At 44.8% G+C, this 22,500-nt stretch overlaps 1 protein-coding gene across 1 annotated transcript in view; it reads left to right on the forward strand.

The window, feature by feature from the left end:
• Positions 1-22,500, forward strand: part of cdh5 (cadherin 5) — a 39,482-nt gene that overhangs the window by 1,680 nt on the left and 15,302 nt on the right. The window contains exons 2-11 of the mRNA XM_080481898.1: positions 8,706-8,951; positions 9,226-9,505; positions 10,971-11,093; positions 11,239-11,406; positions 12,313-12,494; positions 15,649-15,762; positions 16,961-17,103; positions 17,299-17,432; positions 19,561-19,670; positions 20,448-20,550. Coding sequence (XP_080338024.1) covers positions 8,706-8,951; positions 9,226-9,505; positions 10,971-11,093; positions 11,239-11,406; positions 12,313-12,494; positions 15,649-15,762; positions 16,961-17,103; positions 17,299-17,432; positions 19,561-19,670; positions 20,448-20,550 — 1,603 coding nt within the window. The remainder of the gene's footprint in view (positions 1-8,705; positions 8,952-9,225; positions 9,506-10,970; positions 11,094-11,238; positions 11,407-12,312; positions 12,495-15,648; positions 15,763-16,960; positions 17,104-17,298; positions 17,433-19,560; positions 19,671-20,447; positions 20,551-22,500) is intronic.

A 22,500-nucleotide genomic window follows, 5' to 3' on the forward strand; every position in this document is an offset into this window, starting at 1 on the left:
CATGGAGACGCTCCCTGCTCAGTCTTTCACAGTGATGTAGCTACCTGACCTAGCTAGTTAGCATCGCTATGAGCTAACGGCTATCGTGCTAACATGCTAACTCGGTTCAAACAAATGTGTCGTTGGCGAAGGTCTGCGCTCTACCGTTCTAGTTCTTTGCTTCATGTGTGTGTGTGGTTTCATCACGATCACAACCAACATCGCCAACTAGTGGCCCAACGAGACAACTACATCGTTTCCACTGTTTCCGCCGTTGCCGTGGAAACCTTTCTGAAATGAAAAAGCGTTTTCAGTTGAGGCGTGGTGTGAGCAAGACTTCAACTGATGCGACGGTTTCAAGAGGCCATCCATGCGATTATTTCTGAAACTATTTGCAGCAGCCTTTTTTCTCGGTCTGACGTTGTGCGTACGAGAGGAGTCGCCCCGCTGCCCGCTGGTTTTCCCCCCCCCGGCGGGTCGACGTCCGTGATGGAAGTGATTTGATCTGGTCGTTACGTTGAAAGCCGTTGATGCAACTAAACCCAGTGGTCTAATTCCTGGAGAGGGAACTATCAGGGAAAATCCTTTGGGTGCCATCTGGGAGACTTCACCCTCCCACACACACACACACACACACACACACACACACACACACACACACACACACACACACACACACACACACACACACACACACACACACACACACACACACACACACACACACACACACACACACACACACACACACACACACACACACACACACAAGATTCATGATTAGAGCCATTCATTCTTTCATTCAGATATATGTCAGTGTGGTTGACAAGCTGTCCAGCTGTGGCCATGTTAGCTCAGCCCAAGTCGCTGATTACTACTGAAAGACCCAGTTAAGGTTTTATTTTCAGGGACTGACCTGTATTCAGTACTTTGCAAAGTGTACTATCCTTTATCTCACGTCGGAGTAGTTTTTTTTTTCTTCTTTTCTCCTCTCAAAGAAACACACCCATCAAGGGGTTAATTTGTCTGAAAACCTAATTAAAAAATGTATAATAAATGAATGAAGCTGTGGGCTGATGTGACTTGTTCATACTCATTTACTTTCAAATACTTCAAACTGATGTGATTTGACAAATTTAAACACTCCTTAAGAACACAGTCAAAGTCACTCGAAAATTAAATATCATGATAATCAAATAAAAGGATGGGAAGTGTGAGGAAGTGGGAGGACGTCTAAATCTGACGTCTGGAATGGTGTGTGTGTGTGTGTGTGTGTGTGTGTGTGTGTGTGTGTGTGTGTGTGTGTGTGTGTGTGTGTGTGTGTGTGTGTGTGTGTGTGTGTGTGTGTGTGTGTGTGTGTGTGTGTGTGTGTGTGTGTTATTACTGTTGTGTCAGAACCCAGAATGACTTCACACTCAGAGATTATGAGGATTTGTTCTCTTTAGGGGGGTGGAAGCTATTCCACATCTGTAATATTAATAGATTTTTAGATGAATAGTTAATAGTTTAACTGAAGCTCGGGGGTAAGGTTAGGACAGGGGCAGAACTTCAGGGGCAGATATCCGATGGCCTGAAGCTCCTGGGGGTTTTGGGGTGAGGTGGATTCTCAATAAATTCTACATCGATATGCAAACACATCCACCAATTGAGATGTTTCAACATGCCAATTTACAAATCCAGGGTCTCCTGATGAATTATGGGTAAAAACAAAAAACATTCTGGTGCCCAAAGTGTGTGTGTGGGGGCATCAGAATGTGTAAAGGTCAGAGTAATTGTCTTCATAAAGCATGAAAACAAATATTTGTGTGTATGTTCTTGTTTTCTGGTACTAATGGGGATGTCAAGTGTTTTTACACGCTGATCTATGAGGACTTGTGACATTGTGAGGACAAAAACACAAAGACCCCATGACTTTGAGTTTGACGTGACTCTTCAAGTCAATTCAGTGTGTGTGTGTGTGTGTGTGTGTGTGTGTGTGTGTGTGTGTGTGTGTGTGTGTGTGCGTGTGTGTGTGCTCCTGGTGTTACTTGCTGGCAGACAGATTGTTAGAAGCTGCTCAGTGATTAAGCCAGTTTTAATCTCAGCAACAGAGACACACAACAGGCGAACATCACAGATTTGAGGCTGTGAAATCACTTCCTTGTCCCCGATGCACACAAACAAACACCCCCCCCCCCCCCCCCCCCCCCATTTGTTGGGGTGGTGGGAGTGTGGAATAAAGTGAGCCAAATAGTCTGGAGACAGTTGGTTATGCAACTCTGCTTATGTGTTTGTAGTCGACGTCTGGTCGAGGTGAATATTAAAGTTCTAGATGCTTTGCATGAGAGACGCATCAGTCTGATACTGCAAGGAGTATTTGTACTCAGCTGATGCAGCCCGGCGAGTATTACGTGACGTCATGGTGACTTAACGGAATTTGAAAAATACTCCTATCGGTACTTCGTATCGAAAAGTAGCTAAATATTAGTACCTTTAAAAAAGTGTTATCATTGCATCTCGACACACGGCATTCAGTGTTACGAATGAATACTTCTTGCTCAGTAAAAGTTGTGTTTACACGGATACGGAGGTTTTGTTTTCAGTAGCTCTAGACATGGTTGTTACATAAACGGATGTACAAAATACAAAAGGTGGTCGTATGTGAGTGGGCGTGAATGGTTTAATGAGATCTGATCTGGGAAAGAACAATCAGCTGTATAAGTAGTTGTATTAACCATATATCGTTACCCGAACAGGACCCATTGAAGACCCGCGTCGTGTATCACAATACTAAAAAATAAAACAAGCAGTACTCAAGCAGCCTGCATTCGTTTCTCAAAGAGAAAAAGACACGGCGCCTCAATCAGCCTGATCCACGAGTGTGAATCCATGAAGGGCGATAAACAGACTCAAGGAGGGACGGAGTGTTCGTCCTGCAGATTCCATTGCGGCGGACAAAATCAAATTGTGTCTCCCATCTTTTGAAACACAGAAACGAGACCTTCCGCATGAACTTCAGATACCCTTCAGCGACCGGCGGGATTATGAAGTCTTGTTGACTCGATTCGGTGCTTTCGCCCTTTGGTAGAGCGAAAGTGGGTCGGACCTGTCTGCCAGTCACAAAACATCCCGGAGAATGACAACTGTATCTGTGTTTGTGCTCCTCCGTCACACTCGCACACGATCGGCTGCCCGCGGACAATGTACAGATGTAATTACAGATATTCCTGGGTGTTACTTCGTCTTCTTACCTCTGGAAGATGCCTTTGATAAGTGTTGCTGTAAATAACTTTGCATAATCCTCAAGCGAGACGTGTGCGTTTGTACTTTCATTAAAAAAAAAACAAGGTTTGTTATGTCAGCCTAATACCTTTAAAGTTTTAATATCCATCATTACAGGTAGTTTGAAGATAACAGAGCGAGAGGTGTGAAACCAAATATAATCAGTCAGACTTTGATTGTGTTTAGCGTGTGAGCTCAAAGCGCTTTAGCATGTAGCATTTAGCATGTAGCATCACTGGTGTGTTTGCTTTGAAACTCTTTAGCATATAGCATTTAGCATGTAGCATCGCTGGAGTGTGAGCCCTAAAACTCTTTAGCATGTAGCATTGCTAGGGTGTGAGCCCTAAAACTCTTTAGCATGTAGCGTCACTGGTGTGTGAGTCCTAAAACTCTTTAGCATGTAGCATGTAGCGTCACTGGTGTGTGAGTCCTAAAACTCTTTAGCATGTAGCATCGCTGGGGTGTGAGCCCTAAAACTCTTTAGCATGTAGCGTCCCTGGTGTGTGAGTCCTAAAACTCTTTAGCATGTAGCATGTAGCACGGCTCGGGTTTACATCCGGAGCAGTTAAACTACTGAGCAACATCAGGCTGCTGGTGATTAAGTTGCTGCTGTTGAACAAACGATCTTTCTCCTCTCGATGTTTGTTTGGATGCATTTTTGATATATATATATTTTTTTTTTAAGAAAACATGAACAAATCAAGAATAGTTGACATTGAAAATAACCTTATCTTGTGATTTTGGGTAAATAAAACAGCACTTCATACTACTGCAACATGGTTTTTTTCTAACTTAAGATGAAATATATTTGATCAGAGATGAATAGCATCTTCAACATCCAACAATGTGACATAAATGTACAGCATAGACATAAAATGATGCTGTTATTGTTACTTAATAGAACACATGAAGTACGGTCTATGTCTTTAAAATCTGGCTCAAACAGCAAAGTGTAAAGATTTATATCATTATTAATAATATTATTATTATATATTATTTGTTTTATGGAAACAGACATTTTCAATCACTTAGAATTTGGTCATATAAATGGTACCTTGTTTAAGCTATAGATTTCCTGCACTTTTAAAATAATCACGTGATCTGCATTAATAAATAAGCAATGAATCGCATTTGTTGAGAAATGCTAGTTTGAAACTTTTACTTTGGTTATAAGATCTTTGTATTCTGTATTTGTTTGGAATAATTACTTTTCATCTGATACCCTTTCAAAATCGTCCTCCAGTCTTTAATAAATCGAGGTACATTTACACAAGCTTGCCTCATCCTAAATATAACTGCTCTTCGGTAATGAGAATTTTTCTGGAGCTGCACTTTACGTTTAACTTTCAAAGGCTTATAAACTTTTGTGTACATTTAGGTTATTTACTCCCAACATTTAGTTGATGTTGCATAAAATGAAATCAAAGAACTACTCTCATCACTTTCTGTGGGTCAAATAAAAGACCAATCTTTCACATCGTGCTAAAAATAGTGATATTTATATACTAAAAATAATAAATAAACTGGAATGTATTTAATAGGTAAAGAGAAAAGCAGCTGAAAGGAAAACGGAGCCTTGGATACTGAAGCGTGGAAACAAACAAGTGTTTTTTTGAGTTTCCCTACATTGAATTAAACTCTTATTTTCCTCCGAGACTTTTCTCTTCTTTTTTTTTTTTTTTCATTTATTCATGAGCAAGCGTTCCGGAGTCTGAGCTCGGAGAGTCAGAATCGTCAGCATAGAAATCCACCGGCTGTAAGACAAGAGTTTATTTGATGAAAAATTTAAAACATTTTTTCTTATTTAACTGCATTTGAATGTGATTTTAACTTAAAAACAAACTATTTATTCACAGAAAGGGGCCTCGTGTGGCTCCTCCTTACATTACATTTTGCAGAACAAAAAGGGAAGTAATGTGGACTATATGTTAGATGGGAGGATAGACTTGATGTTTCTTCCTGTTTGGGAGAAACGGAGTGTAATCCATGTCAAGAATTCAAACCCATCACTCAAACAGGAATGAGGCTTAATGGATGAAATCCTGCATCAGTCAGTGGTTTAATTAGGTATTTTCATCTGTTTGCCGCCTGTGACCGGCCACCATCTGTTTATCTTTTATCACTGTTGCTGTTTGTTGCTGTAATCCAATTTAAATTAATATAGCTCCGCTAAAACCCGAGCTGAATGAGAGCAGTGGAGAATTAAAAAAAAAAAAAAAAAAAAAAAGAGTCCAAACCGTTTCTTCCCCTGAATGTCAGACCACATTTGCAATGGTGATTTTTATTTTGCGAGATGAATAATACATCATGTTTTGATAAATTGGACCTTTAGCTGTGCGCTCGGATATTAGAGAACATCCAAACACTTGAGAAGCAGTTTGACTCAGAGCGCGTCTTTTTTTTATTTAATAACACATGTACGTCACCGTCCTCCGAGGCCCCCGTTCACATGACAACGGTCACTGAAAATGCATTGAAAATGGCTCCCAAAGTGGAACTTTTTGAAAATGCTCAGAATCTCGACCAACTTGCGATTTATTTTAATTTTATTTTTTTTTACTTGTAACTCGGTCCTTTCTGAAAGAATAAAGCCTTGTTGGAGGTGTGGGGGTGGGGGGTGGGGGCGGGGGGTGGGGGTGGGGAATCTTCCTTAAAAGGCCATTTTTTGAAACGGCGTTTCCTCCTTCAAGGCCGATCGCCAGCTCCTCCCCCTTTTATCAGCAACAGGAAGAGTAAACACAATGACTTCTGGGAAATGCCTTAATGTGTCCTGGTCATTAGTGAGCGTGCACGCCCTTCCTGCTATTCACTTCTTTCTCTTACTGCATGTTTCTAACCTTCCTGTGTGTCAGACCTGATTCTTTCTCTTTTCTGTGTCACAATTATTTCTTCTTTTTTTTTACCAACCTTGTCTTCTTTTTTTTTTGCTTTCTTATATTTTCCTCTAAATTGTCGTTACTTCAAGCCTGCTGAACTTCTCAAGGTGAAATCTTGATTGTTTTTTTTTCCAACAGTCTAGTTCTGCCTCCTATCATTATTTTTTCTTCCTTTTCTCACCGTTTGCTCTTCGCTCCCCTTGTTTTTCACACGTTTAAAAAAAAAATTGGATTTAGCACCTTAAAACTTGGTGCAGATGATAAACACACTAGAACATCCAGCTTTGAAAAGTTTTTCCCTGAACCTGGCTGCATTTGGTTTACTTTTTTTTTTTTTTTTTTAATTCAACCTGTTTGGTATAGAGTGAAGCTAACCACTGGTTGAAACATCCACTTTCACCTACATGCTAAAGCATTTGGCAGTAAATCTGATTCTAATAATCTCTAATCAGACAAAGCATCACCCCTCCCAATCCCCCCCCCCCTCCCCAATCCCTGGTGATGCATCGTTTCGGTATTTTCATTTCAGGGAAATTTTACATTTACGCAACAGCGTTTTGAGAAACGCTGTCCATTTCTACGGAAAATGGCAGAAACACTGGAAAACAATGCAGTTGGCATGTTGGGCCACTGGTGGGTGCTGTTGGTTGTTTTTGAAATTGATATTACGGTGACTGTCAACAAACTACCAAGTTTGGTTTGGACTGGGAGTCATGAGAGGAAACATTGTTCTCACTGCCTCTACTGAGCATGTGCAGAAGTACTAGTTACTCCGGCGGCAGTGCACACGAGCGGTAGCCGCGCTTCCGCCTTCCCCATGGTGTTATAGCGGGAGTGTTTTTGAAAAGTTGTACCTTGGGAGCAACGAAAGTGGAAATCGTTGATGCGTAAACTGACCCATTGGTTACGGTTGCACCTCGGGGGATGGAGAGATGAGGACGCAGGGTAGAAAACACTGATCCTCGCGGGCGCTCTTATTCTAAAGTCCATCGGAAATCTCAATGGGAGACGACGCGCATCTGTTTAATTGATTTAGTCCTGAAAGGAGGCCGAACAAAAGAAAACACAAGGAGGACAAACAAAACCCGAATGTGACGCGAAGGCCACGGAAACACACTGCTGAGTCTTAGTTTGAGCTGATTTGCGGGGATCCGTGTGAAGAGGTCAGCGGAGGTCACCACTATGCCAGATTAGGCCATTAGAAAGAGGAGAATTTGAGCCAGTATAATCCCCCTCATCATAATCTCTCTTCTTCCCTCCCTGCTGCTAATGGCTGCAAGACAATAAGATGCACTAATCTGTCCACTGGGACGGCACGGGGCTGAGATCTCTGCCGCGGCACCCAGCACATACTGACTAAAGTGTTTTGAAGATTAATTCTCCGGCATTTCTGCATTATTAGATAGAGCCTGGTGGGGGTGGGGGTGGGGGTGGGGGGGAGGACGCACATCGCCGGTGTTTGTCTGCCTCTTTATTTAGGATAAATGATGGTAAATGACTCGGGGGAGGGGTGGGGGTGGTGGGGTGATGTAAGACCCTGAAAATCTGGTTTTCTTTTTCAGGTTGTGTTCAGTCAGAAACCACAAATCAACTGTGACGCCGGTTTTGTGGAAATTCTCAAGGAAACATGACACTAAAATGTATTTGATGCTCTGATAATGTTTTTTTATAGGGCGAGAAGCAAAGACATATGATTGAAAAAAAAAAAAAAAAGAAAAAGACTCTTTTAGGGGCAAATTTAAGGTGTTCAATTCACCTGAATAAAATGGAATAAACTATAATGTTATAAAGTGATCCTGAAACTAATAATGGAGTACAAAAAGTGCACAGTGGCAAATAAATGTATATTAAAAACAGCATTCTTCTCCGTAAAAGGATAAACTTTAGATTTTAAAAGTAAAAAGGGGGATTGCAGGGTTTAAATTGTAGTTAAATGCAAAATAAAGTAAAATTACTTAAGATTAACTGCTTCCATCCCGACAAAAGGGCACCTTCAGAGAAACTGGAGCAAGTCAGAAAGCTCTCCCAGTCCTTCGCTGAGCCTCGTGAAGAAAAAGACGCAGAGGAAACACTGAATTTAAATGTCAGAAAGTCTCTTTCTGTGAAACGGCCCTTCTAATGGCTGATAAATTCAGACATCCTAAGTGGTTTTAATGTCATCTCCTCTCTGCGCCGCTGTCACTCTCGCTCACTCGCGCTGCTCCAGTGGGTCAAGACCCAAAATGGGTCACGGGCCGATGTTTAATGGATCCCCATATGACCACGGTGCTGATGTGCTTTCAGTTCGGGTCCCAAGATGAGGAGCTAAATGTTTCATTGGGGTCCCAGGCTGAAAAGGTTTAAGAGCCCTGGTTCTCCACGATAGCTAGACCTCGAGCTCAGAGGCGCCCGGCGAGGGGACGGCGAGTCCTTGGCCTTCGCTCTAAAGCTCGCCCGGGCGCCGAGAAGAGGTCTGTCCACAGCTGATAAGTGGGTTTTAATGTGATCTCCTCCTTTCTCCTCCCCTCTCTCCTCTCTCATCCCCCTCATCCCTCTCTCCTCGCCTCTTCCTCGCCCTTCCTCTCTCTCCCCCGTCCCGTTCTGTCCTAGACGATGGCGCGGCTCCAGCTGTGGACTCTGGGGCTCATGGCCGCCGTGGCCGCCGTGGCCTCGTCCTCTCTCGTCGTCGCCCAGGACCCTGGACTTCCTGCGGCGGCGGAGAAGCCACACGGCCCCGCCGGTACCGTGAAGAAGGATTCTCCTCTGGTGCTGATCAGGCAGAAGAGACACTGGATCTGGAACTCTCTGTACGTGGAGGAGGAAAAACCTGCGCCCAACGCCTACAAGATCGGACAGGTAGGCGTCACGCCGGTGTCACGACCGAACTGATCTTTACCAGTTCCGTCTTCTCATTCAGTCGGTAATCTCAAATTAGTATTTTTGTCACATTCGTTGAGTCTGACGCGATTGCATGCCAAGAATCTGGGGCATTAGCTTGTAGCTAACAAGCCCTTTGATGAATATCAGAGCAGTTTAGCCGGAATACTTGAGATATTTGTGGAAATGTTGCTGGAAGGATGTCGAGCTGAGTCTCTACTACAATCCCTCTCTTGATGTTTGTCTCTCTCAGCTCAAGTCGAGCCAGAGAGTGGAGGTGACCATGTTTAAGATCGAGGGCGAGGGGGCCAACGGCATCTTCACCGTGGACCAGAAGGGAGACCTGTTCGTCACCAGAGCTCTGGACAGGGAGGAGAAGAATTTGTACCATTTGACGGCTCGGATGTACGACGGGAACAACAAGCTGATCGAGGACTCCGGAGACTTCGTGGTCCAGGTCACCGACATCAACGACAACAGCCCCGTTTTCCCCCGAATGTACAACGGCTCCATCATGGAGCGGTCGACCATCGGTGAGCGGATCGGTGGGAGGGTTCACGGGTCTGCCTGCCTCACTCTTCCTCTTCCTCAGATAAACAATCCATTCTTTCTTCATTTGTTCTTTTGAGGAAATCTGAGGATTCCAAAGTTGTGGTTTTCAAAGTCCTTGAGATTTCAGCTCCGCTGCTCATCCCACAAATGCACATTCCTTACAAAGGTGCCAGCTTTGATGATGGAACGCTTTCTTAAGTTACTCCGGACGTGTCAAAATATATACTGAATACTGATACATGCTAAAGGAAAAAAACTACGTACGTACATACATACATACATACATACATACATACATACATACATACATACATACATACATACATACATACATACATACATACATACATACATACAACTGGTTGGAAATAATCTATATAAATTAATAAATCTATATTATACACACACCTATTTGCAAATACATACATACTTATATATAACACACACATATAGCAAATATATCTAGGTCTGAAAATGGGAAGAAGGAATTAAGTAAAAAAAAAAAAAGATTTCTAGAAGATTGCTAATAATCATTACAACTAAAGAAATAATCTGCTGCCGTGGTTTTTAAAGAGCAGATTCAACGAGTGCAGCAGAAGAAAGAAACTATCATTGGGTCTGCGTGTAAACGACATGCAGACCCAATGGTGACCCACATGGTGGAACCAGTGGAACCAGTGGAACCAGACAGGGGGCGGTTAAAGCTCTGTGAAGGGGCTCATCTTCCTCAAAATCTCTCTTCCTGACTGTTTAATAATAAATAAAAAAAACTAACTTAAAAAGCACACATATTGATGAAGTTGTTAAATTATGAAAATATATGGATTAAGTCCCGGCGGGCTTCACGTACTTTCCTCCACCGGCTTGAGAAATACTTCCATTTATTCCGCCCACCCACCCAGCCCCCAACCATCACATAGGATTTCCATCCCGGCTCATCAGGTTGAGAGTTTTCTCTCGCTTTCTTTCTGACTGCATGATGCAAGACGCACGCAGGCCGGAGTCACATTCATGTGTTTGCACAGCCGTAGATCACACTCCGTTAAATATTCATGAGCCAAACAGCCGACGCTCAGAAAAAACCCAAATACTATGAAAACTAATCAACGAGGAGAAATCTCCGGCAAACAAAGTTTCTCCGGCTGCCGAGTGTTTGCGTGGCATTTAGAAAACTTCTGATACTCCGGAAATAAAAATAGACAGGACTGTGAAAACGCATAAATAAATGAGGCGTAACGCTCACACCTGTCACAATCATTAGTTCATCCCGGTGTGAAAAAAAGGCACATTGGCGACTTAAATAACACAATCTCCTCACACTTTAATCAGGAAGCATTAATCAGACAGGCATGACGCTCAGGAAGCCTCGGCGGCTCGTGGCCCGCGTGAAAAACGCTGTAACGCCGCGTCTGATTGGAGGCGTTCGTCTGTCTCCCGACCCTCCAGGAACCAAAGTGGTGGAAGTGAGAGCGACCGACGCCGACGACCCCTCCACCGCCAACGGCGAGCTGCGCTACTCTCTGACGCACGAGGGGGAACTGTCAGCCTTCGAAATCGACAGCATCTCAGGTACGTGACGGCGCTCCGCCGAACGGCGCGTAGTTTTATTCCTGAGCGGGTCAATTTTAGCCGGAGATGTGCCGGCGATGGTTCCGTGGCTGTGACTCGGCGCGCTGACCACCCGGGGATAAAAACGCTCGGCGTCTCTCTGCAGGTGTGATCAGCTGCAAGACCAACGCTCTGGACCGGGAGACCAAAGGCCAGTACTTGGTGGTGGTCAAAGCCCAGGACATGAGGGGGATGGCCTCCGGCAGCACCGCCACCACCTCCGTCACCATCGCCATCACCGACACCAACGACAACATCGCCTCCTTCACCAGAAGTAAGACGTCCGCCGACATAATCCACGGCGACGACTCTATTATTATAGAACATGGAGGCTCCAGTCACTCCAGAGAACACGCGACTATCTACGCTCTGCGTACTGTAGAACCGAGCTCGCTGTGAATGGCAGAATCAGTCAGACTTTAATCAGTGTTAGCATGTAGCATCACTAGTGTGTGAGCCTCAGACTCCTTAGCATGTAGCATGTAGCACGTCTCGGAGCAGTTCAAGCACGGACATTGCTCGAGTGGGAGTACCCAGTGCAGTATCGGATACCGACCAAGAAGCATTGTTACAAGAAGATGATGACCCAAACACTTTTTCTTACTTTTTGTGTTATCTTTATCACCAACAAAAGTTGGCTGAGAAGGTTATGTTTTTGTCTGCGTGTATTTATTTATTTATTGGTTTGTATGTATATATTTTACCAACTTTTAGTAAAAACTCATTTTTCCCGAATTCCACGACATTTTCAGGGATGTTTTGTCATCATCCAAGGACCAATCCATTAGACTTCGGGACGTTAACGGTGAACTGTTTGTGAATGAATCCCCAAAACTGCAGAAAAAAACTTCCCATACAAAGCGGATGAGAGAGGCTCCTCATGGAGGAGATCAAAGGAGATCAGCGTCTGTTGCCATGGAGACGCTCCCTGCTCAGTGTTTCACACAGTGATGTAGCTACCTGACAGGCGAGTTAGCATTGATGTGAGCTAATGGCTATCATGCTAGTGATGCTAACTGTGCCGTTGGCGAAGGTCAGCGCTCTACCGAGTGTAGCTCTAGTTCCTATATTCTTGGTTTTCCTTTTCAGATTCATACAAATGAATCTTTTTTTTTTTTTTTTTTTCACACTGTAGTACAATTAACGTGTTGTTGTTGTTTTTTCCCCCTTCGGTTCGCAGAGACGTACGAGCTTCAGGTGAAGGAGGATCACAAGCTCAACGAGAAGATCGGCACTCTGGAGCTGGAGGACAGAGACCAGATCCAGAACAAACAGCCCATCTTCTCCATCCCGGGTGAAAACAGCCGAGCGTTCGACGTCGAGCTCAGCCCCAACAAGGACGGAAACCTCATGCTCAAGCAGGTTCGTGAAGGGCGGACAAAGTCAAGGCCGAAACTTTTCACTGGGATCATTCGCCTGAATTCGTCCACGGTGTTGGCGTACCCTCCTTTGAACCGTCGATGAATTCATCGCCTCCTCTACTCTCACAGCTCTATCAATTGGTTGCTCATTGCGAGCGCTCTGATTAAACTCCGTCCCTGATGCCGGTCTGGAAGAGCAGTGTGATGGTGTGTTTGGGGTCTAAGTTACATCTCCAGGTGTTACGCTGAGTTCTGCATCACGTTGTTATGATATCCATTCATGTGAATTTGAAGGATCTGTGGTTGGAACCATTTTGATTTGGTTCAGAGGAAATAGGACTTATTAGAAGCTCATGTTTTGTTTATTTATCTCCTTTTTATTTGTGTATTTTCTACCTATTTAGTAATTTAGAGAGCTGCACGTAAAAGTAACTACAAAATTAACCTTTACAGATGTTACAAGAGGAAGACGCTCTATAATCTGGATGTTAGAGGAGGAAGACAGTCTATAATCTGGATGTTAGAGGAGGAAGACACTCTATAATTTGGATGTTAGAGGAGGAAGACGCTCTATAATCTGGATGTTAGAGGAGGAAGACACTCTATAATCTGGATGTTAGAGGAGGAAGACACTCTATAATCTGGATGTTAGAGGAGGAAGACGCTCTATAATCTGGATGTTACAAGAGGAAGACGCTCTATAATCTGGATGTTAGAGGAGGAAGACACTCTATAATCTGGATGTTAGAGGAGGAAGACAGTCTATAATCTGGATGTTAGAGGAGGAAGACACTCTATAATTTGGATGTTAGAGGAGGAATACGCTCTATAATCTGGATGTTAGAGGAGGAAGACACTCTATAATCTGGATGTTAGAGGAGGAAGACACTCTATAATCTGGATGTTAGCGGAGGAAGACACTCTATAATCTGGATGTTAGAGGAGGAAGACGCTCTATAATCTGGATGTTAGAGGAGGAAGACACTATAATCTGGATGTTAGAGGAGGAAGACACTCTATAATCTGGATGTTAGAGGAGGAAGACGCTCTATAATCTGGATGTTACAAGAGGAAGACGCTCTATAATCTGGATGTTAGAGGAGGAAGACACTCTATAATCTGGATGTTAGAGGAGGAAGACAGTCTATAATCTGGATGTTAGAGGAGGAAGACACTCTATAATTTGGATGTTAGAGGAGGAAGACACTCTATAATCTGGATGTTAGAGTAGGAAGACACTCTATAATCTGGATGTTAGAGGAGGAAGACACTCTATAATCTGGATGTTAGAGGAGGAAGATGCTCTATAATCTGGATGTCAGCTCTTCTTGGAAACAACAGATTTGCCGTATTTATTTATAACAGGAAAACGATTCAATCCTCTATAACGTCGTACAAACGAACAACTTCTCCAGAATCTCGTCCCGATTGCAGCTTCACGCCGTCTGACAGCGACTCACTGAAGTAGATCACCTTTTTTTTTAGTTAATCCAAACTTCTCTTGAAGTGTTTTTTTTTTTTTTTCTTCCTTCCTCCCATGTTTACATCCTCACACTCCCGTGTTAAAGAACCCAGACGGATGGAACATGAAGCCCAAACAGCGTGAGACGAGCACAGAAATAGATTCCCGCCGGGGCTCGGGCAGCGTTACAAACGGCCGCGCCGGCACGGCGAGGCCGTCGGCGCGCGGCTCGGACACTCTCGGGCCGTCTCCTCATCGCGTCCCGCCACATGCCCGCTAATTAGATTACAGAATCAAATACTTGCAGTGTTGAAATGTGGACGTGCGCCACCCAGAAGTCCTGACCTCCTTCTGCTCGGGGAAGATATTCACGCTCGCAGGTTTACTGGCTCCTCAGATAAAGTATTTAGGACATCAGAGGAGCTGGAAATGTATTCTAATGAAACTAGCTCTGGAATAGCTCGCACCCACGCCGGCCTGGAACCCCTCCCCCCACCCCCACCCCCCCCCCACCCCAGCCGACCGTCTCATCGCCCCTCACTGTTTACAGAATAATCCCGCTATCGGCCACACCGCTGTGAGGTCTTATTCTTGTTAAGCTGTTTACAAACGCCTTTGATACCCTGCGACTGAGGATCCTTGTTACCGCGGATAATCCCGTTAGCGGCGTATTCCCGTCTACCTGCGGTGTCCCGCCCGCAGGAGCAGCGGAACCCGACGTCGCGCTATCTCCACGGAGGGAAATTTAGAAATGTGCCTCACGAAGACATTGCGGTATATACTTGGGCGGCGGCGAGGTTCGTCCAAAAGCCGCCCCGGCGCGCACAGATACCGTAAGGAGCGCGGGAATAAAGCGGGCGCTTCCACGCCGCGGCGTAACGCGCTTAACACGCCGCGGCGTGTCTGCACTTAAATCCAGCTTTGGTGGTTGTTTCGGCTGAGCGCCGACATTTACAGCCTTTTTACACCTGCGATCATCAGCCTGTCCTCCAGCGGCTCCAGGTGCAAAATCCACCGGAGAGAAAAGGTGCGAAGGCAAACTGCCCCCACTTTGAAAGAAGCTTTTTAACCCTTCATGAGCGGCTTGTAAACTTTATCCTTGGAAGGCTTTTTCAAGGACTTTCTTCATAGACGTTCACATAAAATGTAGTAAATTTCGTTTATTTGTGATAAAAACCTTCAAAAAGCTTTTGAAAATACTGATGTTTCGTCTTTTCTTCTATGAATAACTGATGTCCTTCAAAATATGTGATGCACGAGAAAAAGCAAAACATTTTTAACGGGAAGAAACCTGCAGAACCAGAGGAGGAGGAGGAGAAGGAGGAGGAGGAGGAGGAGGAGGAGGAGGAGGAGGAGGAGGAGGAGGAGACCTTCTTTCCAGTTGTGGTTTGGGGATAGAAGCAGAGGGCCGACAGATTGTGGGGATGAATTCAAACCCTGGTTCTGGTCGGTTATCGCCCCCTGTGGACTGGAGGGTTATTGCGTCGCTGTTTGCAGAACAGTCTCTGTTCTCCACCAGCATAAAACTGACCTTTCTGCGAGCTGCTGAGGACATTCAGTTCAATTTACCTGGATATAAAATATACTAATACATTTGATTTCCTTAAAAAAAATGAATGTAAGAGGTTTCGTTTCCTGATCTAATTATTAACGTCTGGTTGGGCTCATTTTTCTCCTCTTCGTCGACTTCCAGGCTCTCGACTTTGAGACAAAAAGCTTCTACACGTTCGTCGTCCAGGTGCGAGAAAACCTGAAGAACCTGCGATTCCCTGCCGACAACGTGAACGGCGCGGTGACCACGGCTCAGGTAAACGCCCCGCCAGGCCAGCAGGGTCTCGTCCTCTGCCCGCTCACGTTCCCGCCGGGAAGCCGAGCGTTACCGGCGCCTTTTCTATACACCACCAGATTTAGTAAAACACCAATTTGATCTGAGGTTTTACACTCATTTACATTCACATGTTAAAACATTAGTTTTTTTAAAGAGTGCTACTTTTTTTAATGGTTTTTTTTTATCACAAAATTATTTCAGTTAAGAGAAAAAAAGAACCCAAAGTGTTGTAAGTTTTTCTGTTTTTAAATGAAATATTGCAGTTCAGTCCCTCTGGGCTACTGCAGTACAAATGAACACCATCACATGAGATTTATACTGAATATAATCTACGTTGACGTCAATAATCTGTTTTATTTAGTGACTGAGATCATAGAAAAATGCTCTAATCGAAAACAAATGATTCAATAATATTTGCTCTTCTTATGTATGATTTAATATCATTATACAACATGATGTGCAAAATACTGATTATATACGACTGATTCGATGCATTGGCGATGTGTTTCAAATTAGAAATACTTTAGTGTTTGTTTTTATGTGTAAAATTAGTTTTTTTTTAAACCATTTTTCATCACATTTCTGAGGCCACGTTTCCACATCAACGGCGTTCGGAGGCCCTGAAAACACAACTTTTTGAGAATACTCAGATTCCATTTGAATGGTCCTCGTCACCATAGTCACTAGTCGTTCTGCACATGCTCAGTAGAGCCAATCAGAACAACGGTTCCTCCGTCGTGTCATGACTCCCCGTCCAAATTCTTCTGGGACTCTGTAGTGCATCAATCAGGTGCAGTTAAAAACAGCAAATTCTAATTAAACTGATAAATTCCTGAGTCTACCACGTACCTCAGTGATTAGCACAGCTGTGTGTTTAGTTATTTTCAGTTGTTAGTCGAGAAAAAAGTGTCATTAAGTCAAATCAAACACATGAAGTTGCCAATAAAATGTCCCTATTGGCAGTTTCTCTGTGAAAAGCTTTAAATTGATCACAATTTACTGGTCTTATATTGAAATTCTTAGATTAAAGATTTGGGAACACTACCACCGTATATATATAGCCAATGTAAGATTTATGGGTTTAATGCATGTATTATTTATACGTATGAATATTTACCAGAATCTCTGTGAGGTTGTATTTAGGTTGCTGAGAGTTTGAGGTGTTTACAACGTTCAGGTCAACGTCAGAGTGTTGGACGTGGACGAGCCGCCCGTCTTCACCCAGCCGATCTACACCTTCACCGTGATGGAGGAGGCCTCCGTCACCAACATCGGAACCGTGGCGGCCAAAGACCCGGACAAGGCCAACAAGAGCATCCGGTACACACACACACACACACACACACACACACACACACACACGCACACGCACCCACACACTCACACTCACACGCACACGCACACGCACACGCACAAACACACACACACACACACACACACACACACACACTCACACACACTACAGAGTGTATCGTGGACAGGAGGGATGAGGGCCGGTCTGCTCTCTGTGTTCAGGTACTCCATCTTGGAGAAGGACTGTCCCATCGGCATCAACCCGCTGACCGGGCAGCTCTCCACCCTGCGGAGGCTCGACCGCGAGCTGGAGGCCACACACATGTTCCAGGTCAAAGCCCAGGAGGAGCCCAGCGGTACGACGCACGAACACACCAACGCACCAACAAACGCACGCCACCGGAAACCCCCCAAAAACGATGGGTTTTCACTTGAAACGTTCTGTAAAAGCAATTATTTTACATTTTACACCAGAAGATTTCATTGAAATTGATTTTATGTTGAGGTTGGAGACATTTTCTGTAGTTTTGTGAAAATATCAATATTTCCATCATCTGCGCGGAAACAGAGAAAATCTTTCAAGGTTAAATCAAAAGGTTATTATAGCTCTTATCTAGAGCAAACGAACGTGGCACTCTACCGAATGTAGCTCTAGTTTTAGGAAGCATTCCACCTTCGTTATCCTCATTTCCGCGGCAACGATATCAAGTGAATCCACCTTCGAAGTGTTTTGAGGGTCCGTTTCCACGACAACAGATCTGACTCTGATGTCACGTAAACGGGGGGAAACACAACTTTTCCGAGCCGCTGCCACTGCTCATGCGCTCCAGAGCTGTAGTGGATATCGCTTCTGCACACGCTCAGGAGATGGACCATAAAGCGAAACTTCCCCGAGACCCCGTGTTCTCATCTGAACCGTTGTAAACGGAGCTTTAAAACAATAAGAATAGAAATGAAAGCCGTGCGTTTTGTCCTGGAAGTGATTCCCGAGGAGACGGCGTGCGGCACATGAACCGATCGCTCAAACACCTGGTCGACCCACACGGGGAAATTCAGCAGAAGGAAAAAAAAAACAACATTTTTAAAATCACATTAGGCGGCTCTTTGTTCCGAACCGAACTCCGTATTTTTAGACTGAATAAAAATCCATGAGATCTATTTTGGTGGCTTGTCACGATGTTTAAGGGACACAATCCTCCTCTGAGCCCAACAATCTACACGTACATGCGCCGCACTAAAGATAGCCTCGCCATCGCAGCTCGCGTCTTTTATCAGAAGACGAACATTCAAAAGGGACGTCAGATGTGAAATAAACGTACAAGACGGTTTTACAAGCGGCAGAAAATAGCGGCTCACAAATAGAAACCTTGACCTTAATCAGATCCATCGGTGACGGGGAAACGTGTGTGTGTGTGTGTGTGTGTGTGTGTGCGTGTGTGTGTGCGTGTGTGTGTGTGTGTGTTAACTGAGCAGTGATGATGAATTTATTGATGAAGAGTTCGTTTTCTGCAAAGTTTGGTTGTTTTTTAAGACGACAACAGTTTTTGGGGTTAAGAAATTGTGGATGATTTAAAGTCACAATTGAAGTACTCATACTCGATGAAGCGCTTCTGTCGCTCTCTGTTAGCATTAGCCTAGCCGCCACTGTCGCTGCGATTAGCAGCGGTTTCGTGACTAAAAACTTAAATAAATAAACAAAGCGAAACTGATTCAGTCTAAATATCCAAACTGACAAAGCCAACATGTCTGAGGTACGGTACGTGACGGGCGTCAAGCATGAGGCTCGTGGGCTGAAACTGGCCGCCAGAGGCTCCAATCCGGACAAACCTCCAGGAAAATGGTCAAAGATTTAAAGAAAACATTGATTTTTAAACAAATTGAAATATCAGTGATGCTGCTAAAACAAAGAAAAACATATTACACAAAATCCACTTCCTAAAGGTTCTCCACCAGTACTACTCGTCCCCATACCTGGACTGACGTCCCAGAAGTGAAGACAGTCTGTCCTCTCTCTCCCTGGCTTGTTTCAGGTTTTAAAAAGTGTGTTGCTCCAAGCAGCCAATCAGAGATCAAACCCTATATAGTGTCATCGGGGGTTTAGCCAATCCCAATCAAGGTAGGCTCCTCCCTTTGACTCCTCCCACAATCAGGCAGCTCTGCTCTGGCACATGGCACCACGAGAGGAAGTACTTCCTCCTCTTCCCAAGATGGGCATGTGTGGGCGGAGCCAGTCCAGCTCACACAGACACAGCAGATTCTGAATGCAGCTCCTATGATCCAATATTCAAATGGAGGGAAAATCAAGGAGGAGCTAGAACCTTAGAATACTGAAGGTTTCTGGAGCGACCGGACCAGGAGGAGGAGGAGAACAGGAGGAGGAGGAGAACAGGAGGAGGAGGAGGAGGAGGAGAACAGGAGGAGGAGGAGGACATCTGGAGAATAAGACTCCATCTAAGTTCCTTACTCACAATCTTCTGTCCGCAGGTTTGGAATCCTTCGTCAAAGTCAACATCATCGTCCAGGACGTCAACGACAACCAGCCCGAACTGGTGGCGGACGAGATCTTCGTCTGCGAGAACGACGCGTCTCGCACGGTGAGATCATTCACACGCTCTTCTTAAATAACTCATCGCTCCCTCGCTGTTATTTGTCACAACAGCGTCTCCAGCTGAGCAGCTCGCTCGATAAGACATGTCACATCAGATCTGAGCGTCGCACGGTGAAGTCGCTTGCTGAATTATGAATCCGTCAGAACGTCGGTGAACGTGATTCCTGCGTCACGACTTTCTGAGGCTTTTTATCTTAATGTGCTTCGTGACGCGTCCGGTCGTTGTGTGACGGTGATTCAGTAAAGGATTCCAATGAAGGGATTCTTAAAGAAAGTGTAACTTTAACCGTTTAGCCTGCTCGGTGGTGCAGTGGTTTGCATTTTTTGTCTCACGGAGGGAAAACTCACGGTTGAATTTCAGACTTCAGTGTCTTTGAGTGGATTTTTGGCTCCCTGTGTCGACCCATGCCAAGTCATTTTAAACACATATAGGCCCCGCCCACACCAGCCAAAATGATCGTTTTCTCCTCGTCGTCGTTCAAAAACGTTCCATCCACAGGTCACTATGATATATGATGCAGTACATATGCCAGGCCTATAGGTGGCGCTGTGAGAAGACACAGAGCATTAAAAAATAAATCCTTATTAAAGCGGCGCCCCGTTTTCAGGCTCCTAAAGCGCCGTGGGGACGATCGGACTAAAACCATGGTCACATGAAACGGCGTTGTCGTGGCAACGGGTCCATAGACTGACATGTGTTCTTCGATCCTGCGTCCTGCAGCAGTTTGTTCATCTCGCCGTCCTCGTCCTCGTCTTTCCTCAGGTGATTGGAACTCTGAGAGCTGCCGACAAAGACGACCGTCCGGCCTCCTTCTCCTTCAGCCTCGCCAGCCAGAGCTCCAACTTCACCATCAAAGACTACGGCAGTAAGTCCTTGTGTTGCTCCCATCATACCTTTACTCTCCCTTCCTTCAGCCTCCTGCTGGAAACGGCGCTCGCAGGAAGCCCCGGCCTCGCCACTTGTTGCTATGCAACGACCGGTACTCTCATCTGAAGCTCTGTTTGCAGAAAATGTGCCATAATTTGAACTTCTGAAAGGCTGTTTTGGTTCCGGCGGCCAGACGGAGGGACTCAGAGCCCGTCTGGGGCTGTGATGCTGTTTACGATGCACGGCGGCGCATATTGAAAATAATGAGAGCAAGTGGCTTCGTTCCTGGAGGAAAAACTGTGAGTCCGACGCACCGCAGGGGAGCTTTTTACCAGAAAAGCAGAGAAACAACCTGATGTATAGAATGTCAGTTCTTTACAAGTATATAGTATAACAGTTTGCTTTCTGGTCTCAGGAGGAAACACAGACGATGAGCCTTTCATCCAAACTCTGTTCAGTTCCGTCCACATGCAGGCTGATCTGATCTCAAATGGGACGGATCAAACAAAATAATCTTCAATAGCAGCAATTCTAAATATTTCCACTGGGTTTAATTGGTTGCTGCTCCTTGAGTTTGCATGTTTGGCCTGTGTGGGTGTTTTATAGAGAGGAGACGAGGCCCCGTTTACAGTGTTTTGAAGTGAAAACGTGAAACTTTAATAGTGTTTAATAGTGAGACAACGACGCTCGGAGACACTGAAAATGCAACTCTGACTCCGTCTCCGTGGAAACGGGAGAAAACACAACTTTTCTGATACGCTGCTACTCGTCCTGGTCTCCACGGCCGTACTAACTAGTAGTTCTGCACATGCTCAGTAGAGCCAATCGGAACATTTTTTTCCTCCGTGGTGTCATGACTCCGAGTCCATATTCTCCTGGACTTGGCAGTTTTATTTTGACAGTCACCGTAATAACAGTCCATCTTGGTGTTCTGTCCACTAGAATGTCAGTTAATCCCATCGTTAATGTTTAGAGCTCGTTGTTCTCTTCATGTGTGTGCTTTCACAACAAAAACAGGCAACAGTGCCCACTAGTGCCCAACAGGAAAACTGCATCATTTACAGCCCTTCTGCTGTATCCGTGAGAACAGACACTTTTTTCAGAAAGTTGCAGTGTAAACGCCTTTGTACTTCCATTGTTAAAGGGCTCATAGTGTGCAAAATGTCAATTTCTAATAGTTTTCCATCAGTACTACTTGTCCCCATACCTGGACTGACGCCCCAGAAGTGAAGACAGTCTGTCCTCTCTCTCCCTGGCTTGTCTCAGGTTTTAAAAAGTGTGTTGCTCCAACCAGCCAATCAGGAATCAAACCCTATATAGTGTCATCGGGGGTTTAGCCAATCCCAATCAAGGTAGGCTCCTCCCTTTGACTCCTCCCACAATTAGGCAGCTCTGCTCTGGCACATGGCACCACCAGAGGAAGTACTTCCTCCTCTTCCCAAGATGGGCATGTGTGGGCGGAGCCAGTCCGGCTCACACAGACACAGCAGATTCTGAATGCAGCTCCTATGATCCAATATTCAAATGGAGGGAAATCAAGGAGGAGCTAGAAACTTAGAATACTGAAGGTTTCTGGAGCGACTAGGAGGAGGAGGAGAACAGGAGGAGGAGGAGGAGAACAGGAGGAGGAGGAGGAGGAGACCAGCTGGATAAAACGACCCTTTTAATGTTAACAGCTTATATTTTCATTACAAAATCAAACAACAGCGCCAACTCATGGCCCCGACACTATAACTACATCGTTTACAGAGTTTCCGTGGACAGTGACAACGATGCGTTTTCACTTGAAACGTTGTCGTGGAAACGAGGACTAACGGGGCGAGACATTCTTCTCTTTTTTTGCTGCGGTTCCATTTCCTTAATTTCCAGCAGGAAAGCTTCCCGGCGGATCATTGTGATTCACAGAAACGGCTCCAGACAGAACACCTGCTGCCGTTTGTGAGGAATA

This window comes from Lipophrys pholis (assembly GCF_963383615.2).
Source record: "Lipophrys pholis genome assembly, chromosome: 15".
Taxonomy (NCBI): domain Eukaryota; kingdom Metazoa; phylum Chordata; class Actinopteri; order Blenniiformes; family Blenniidae; genus Lipophrys; species Lipophrys pholis.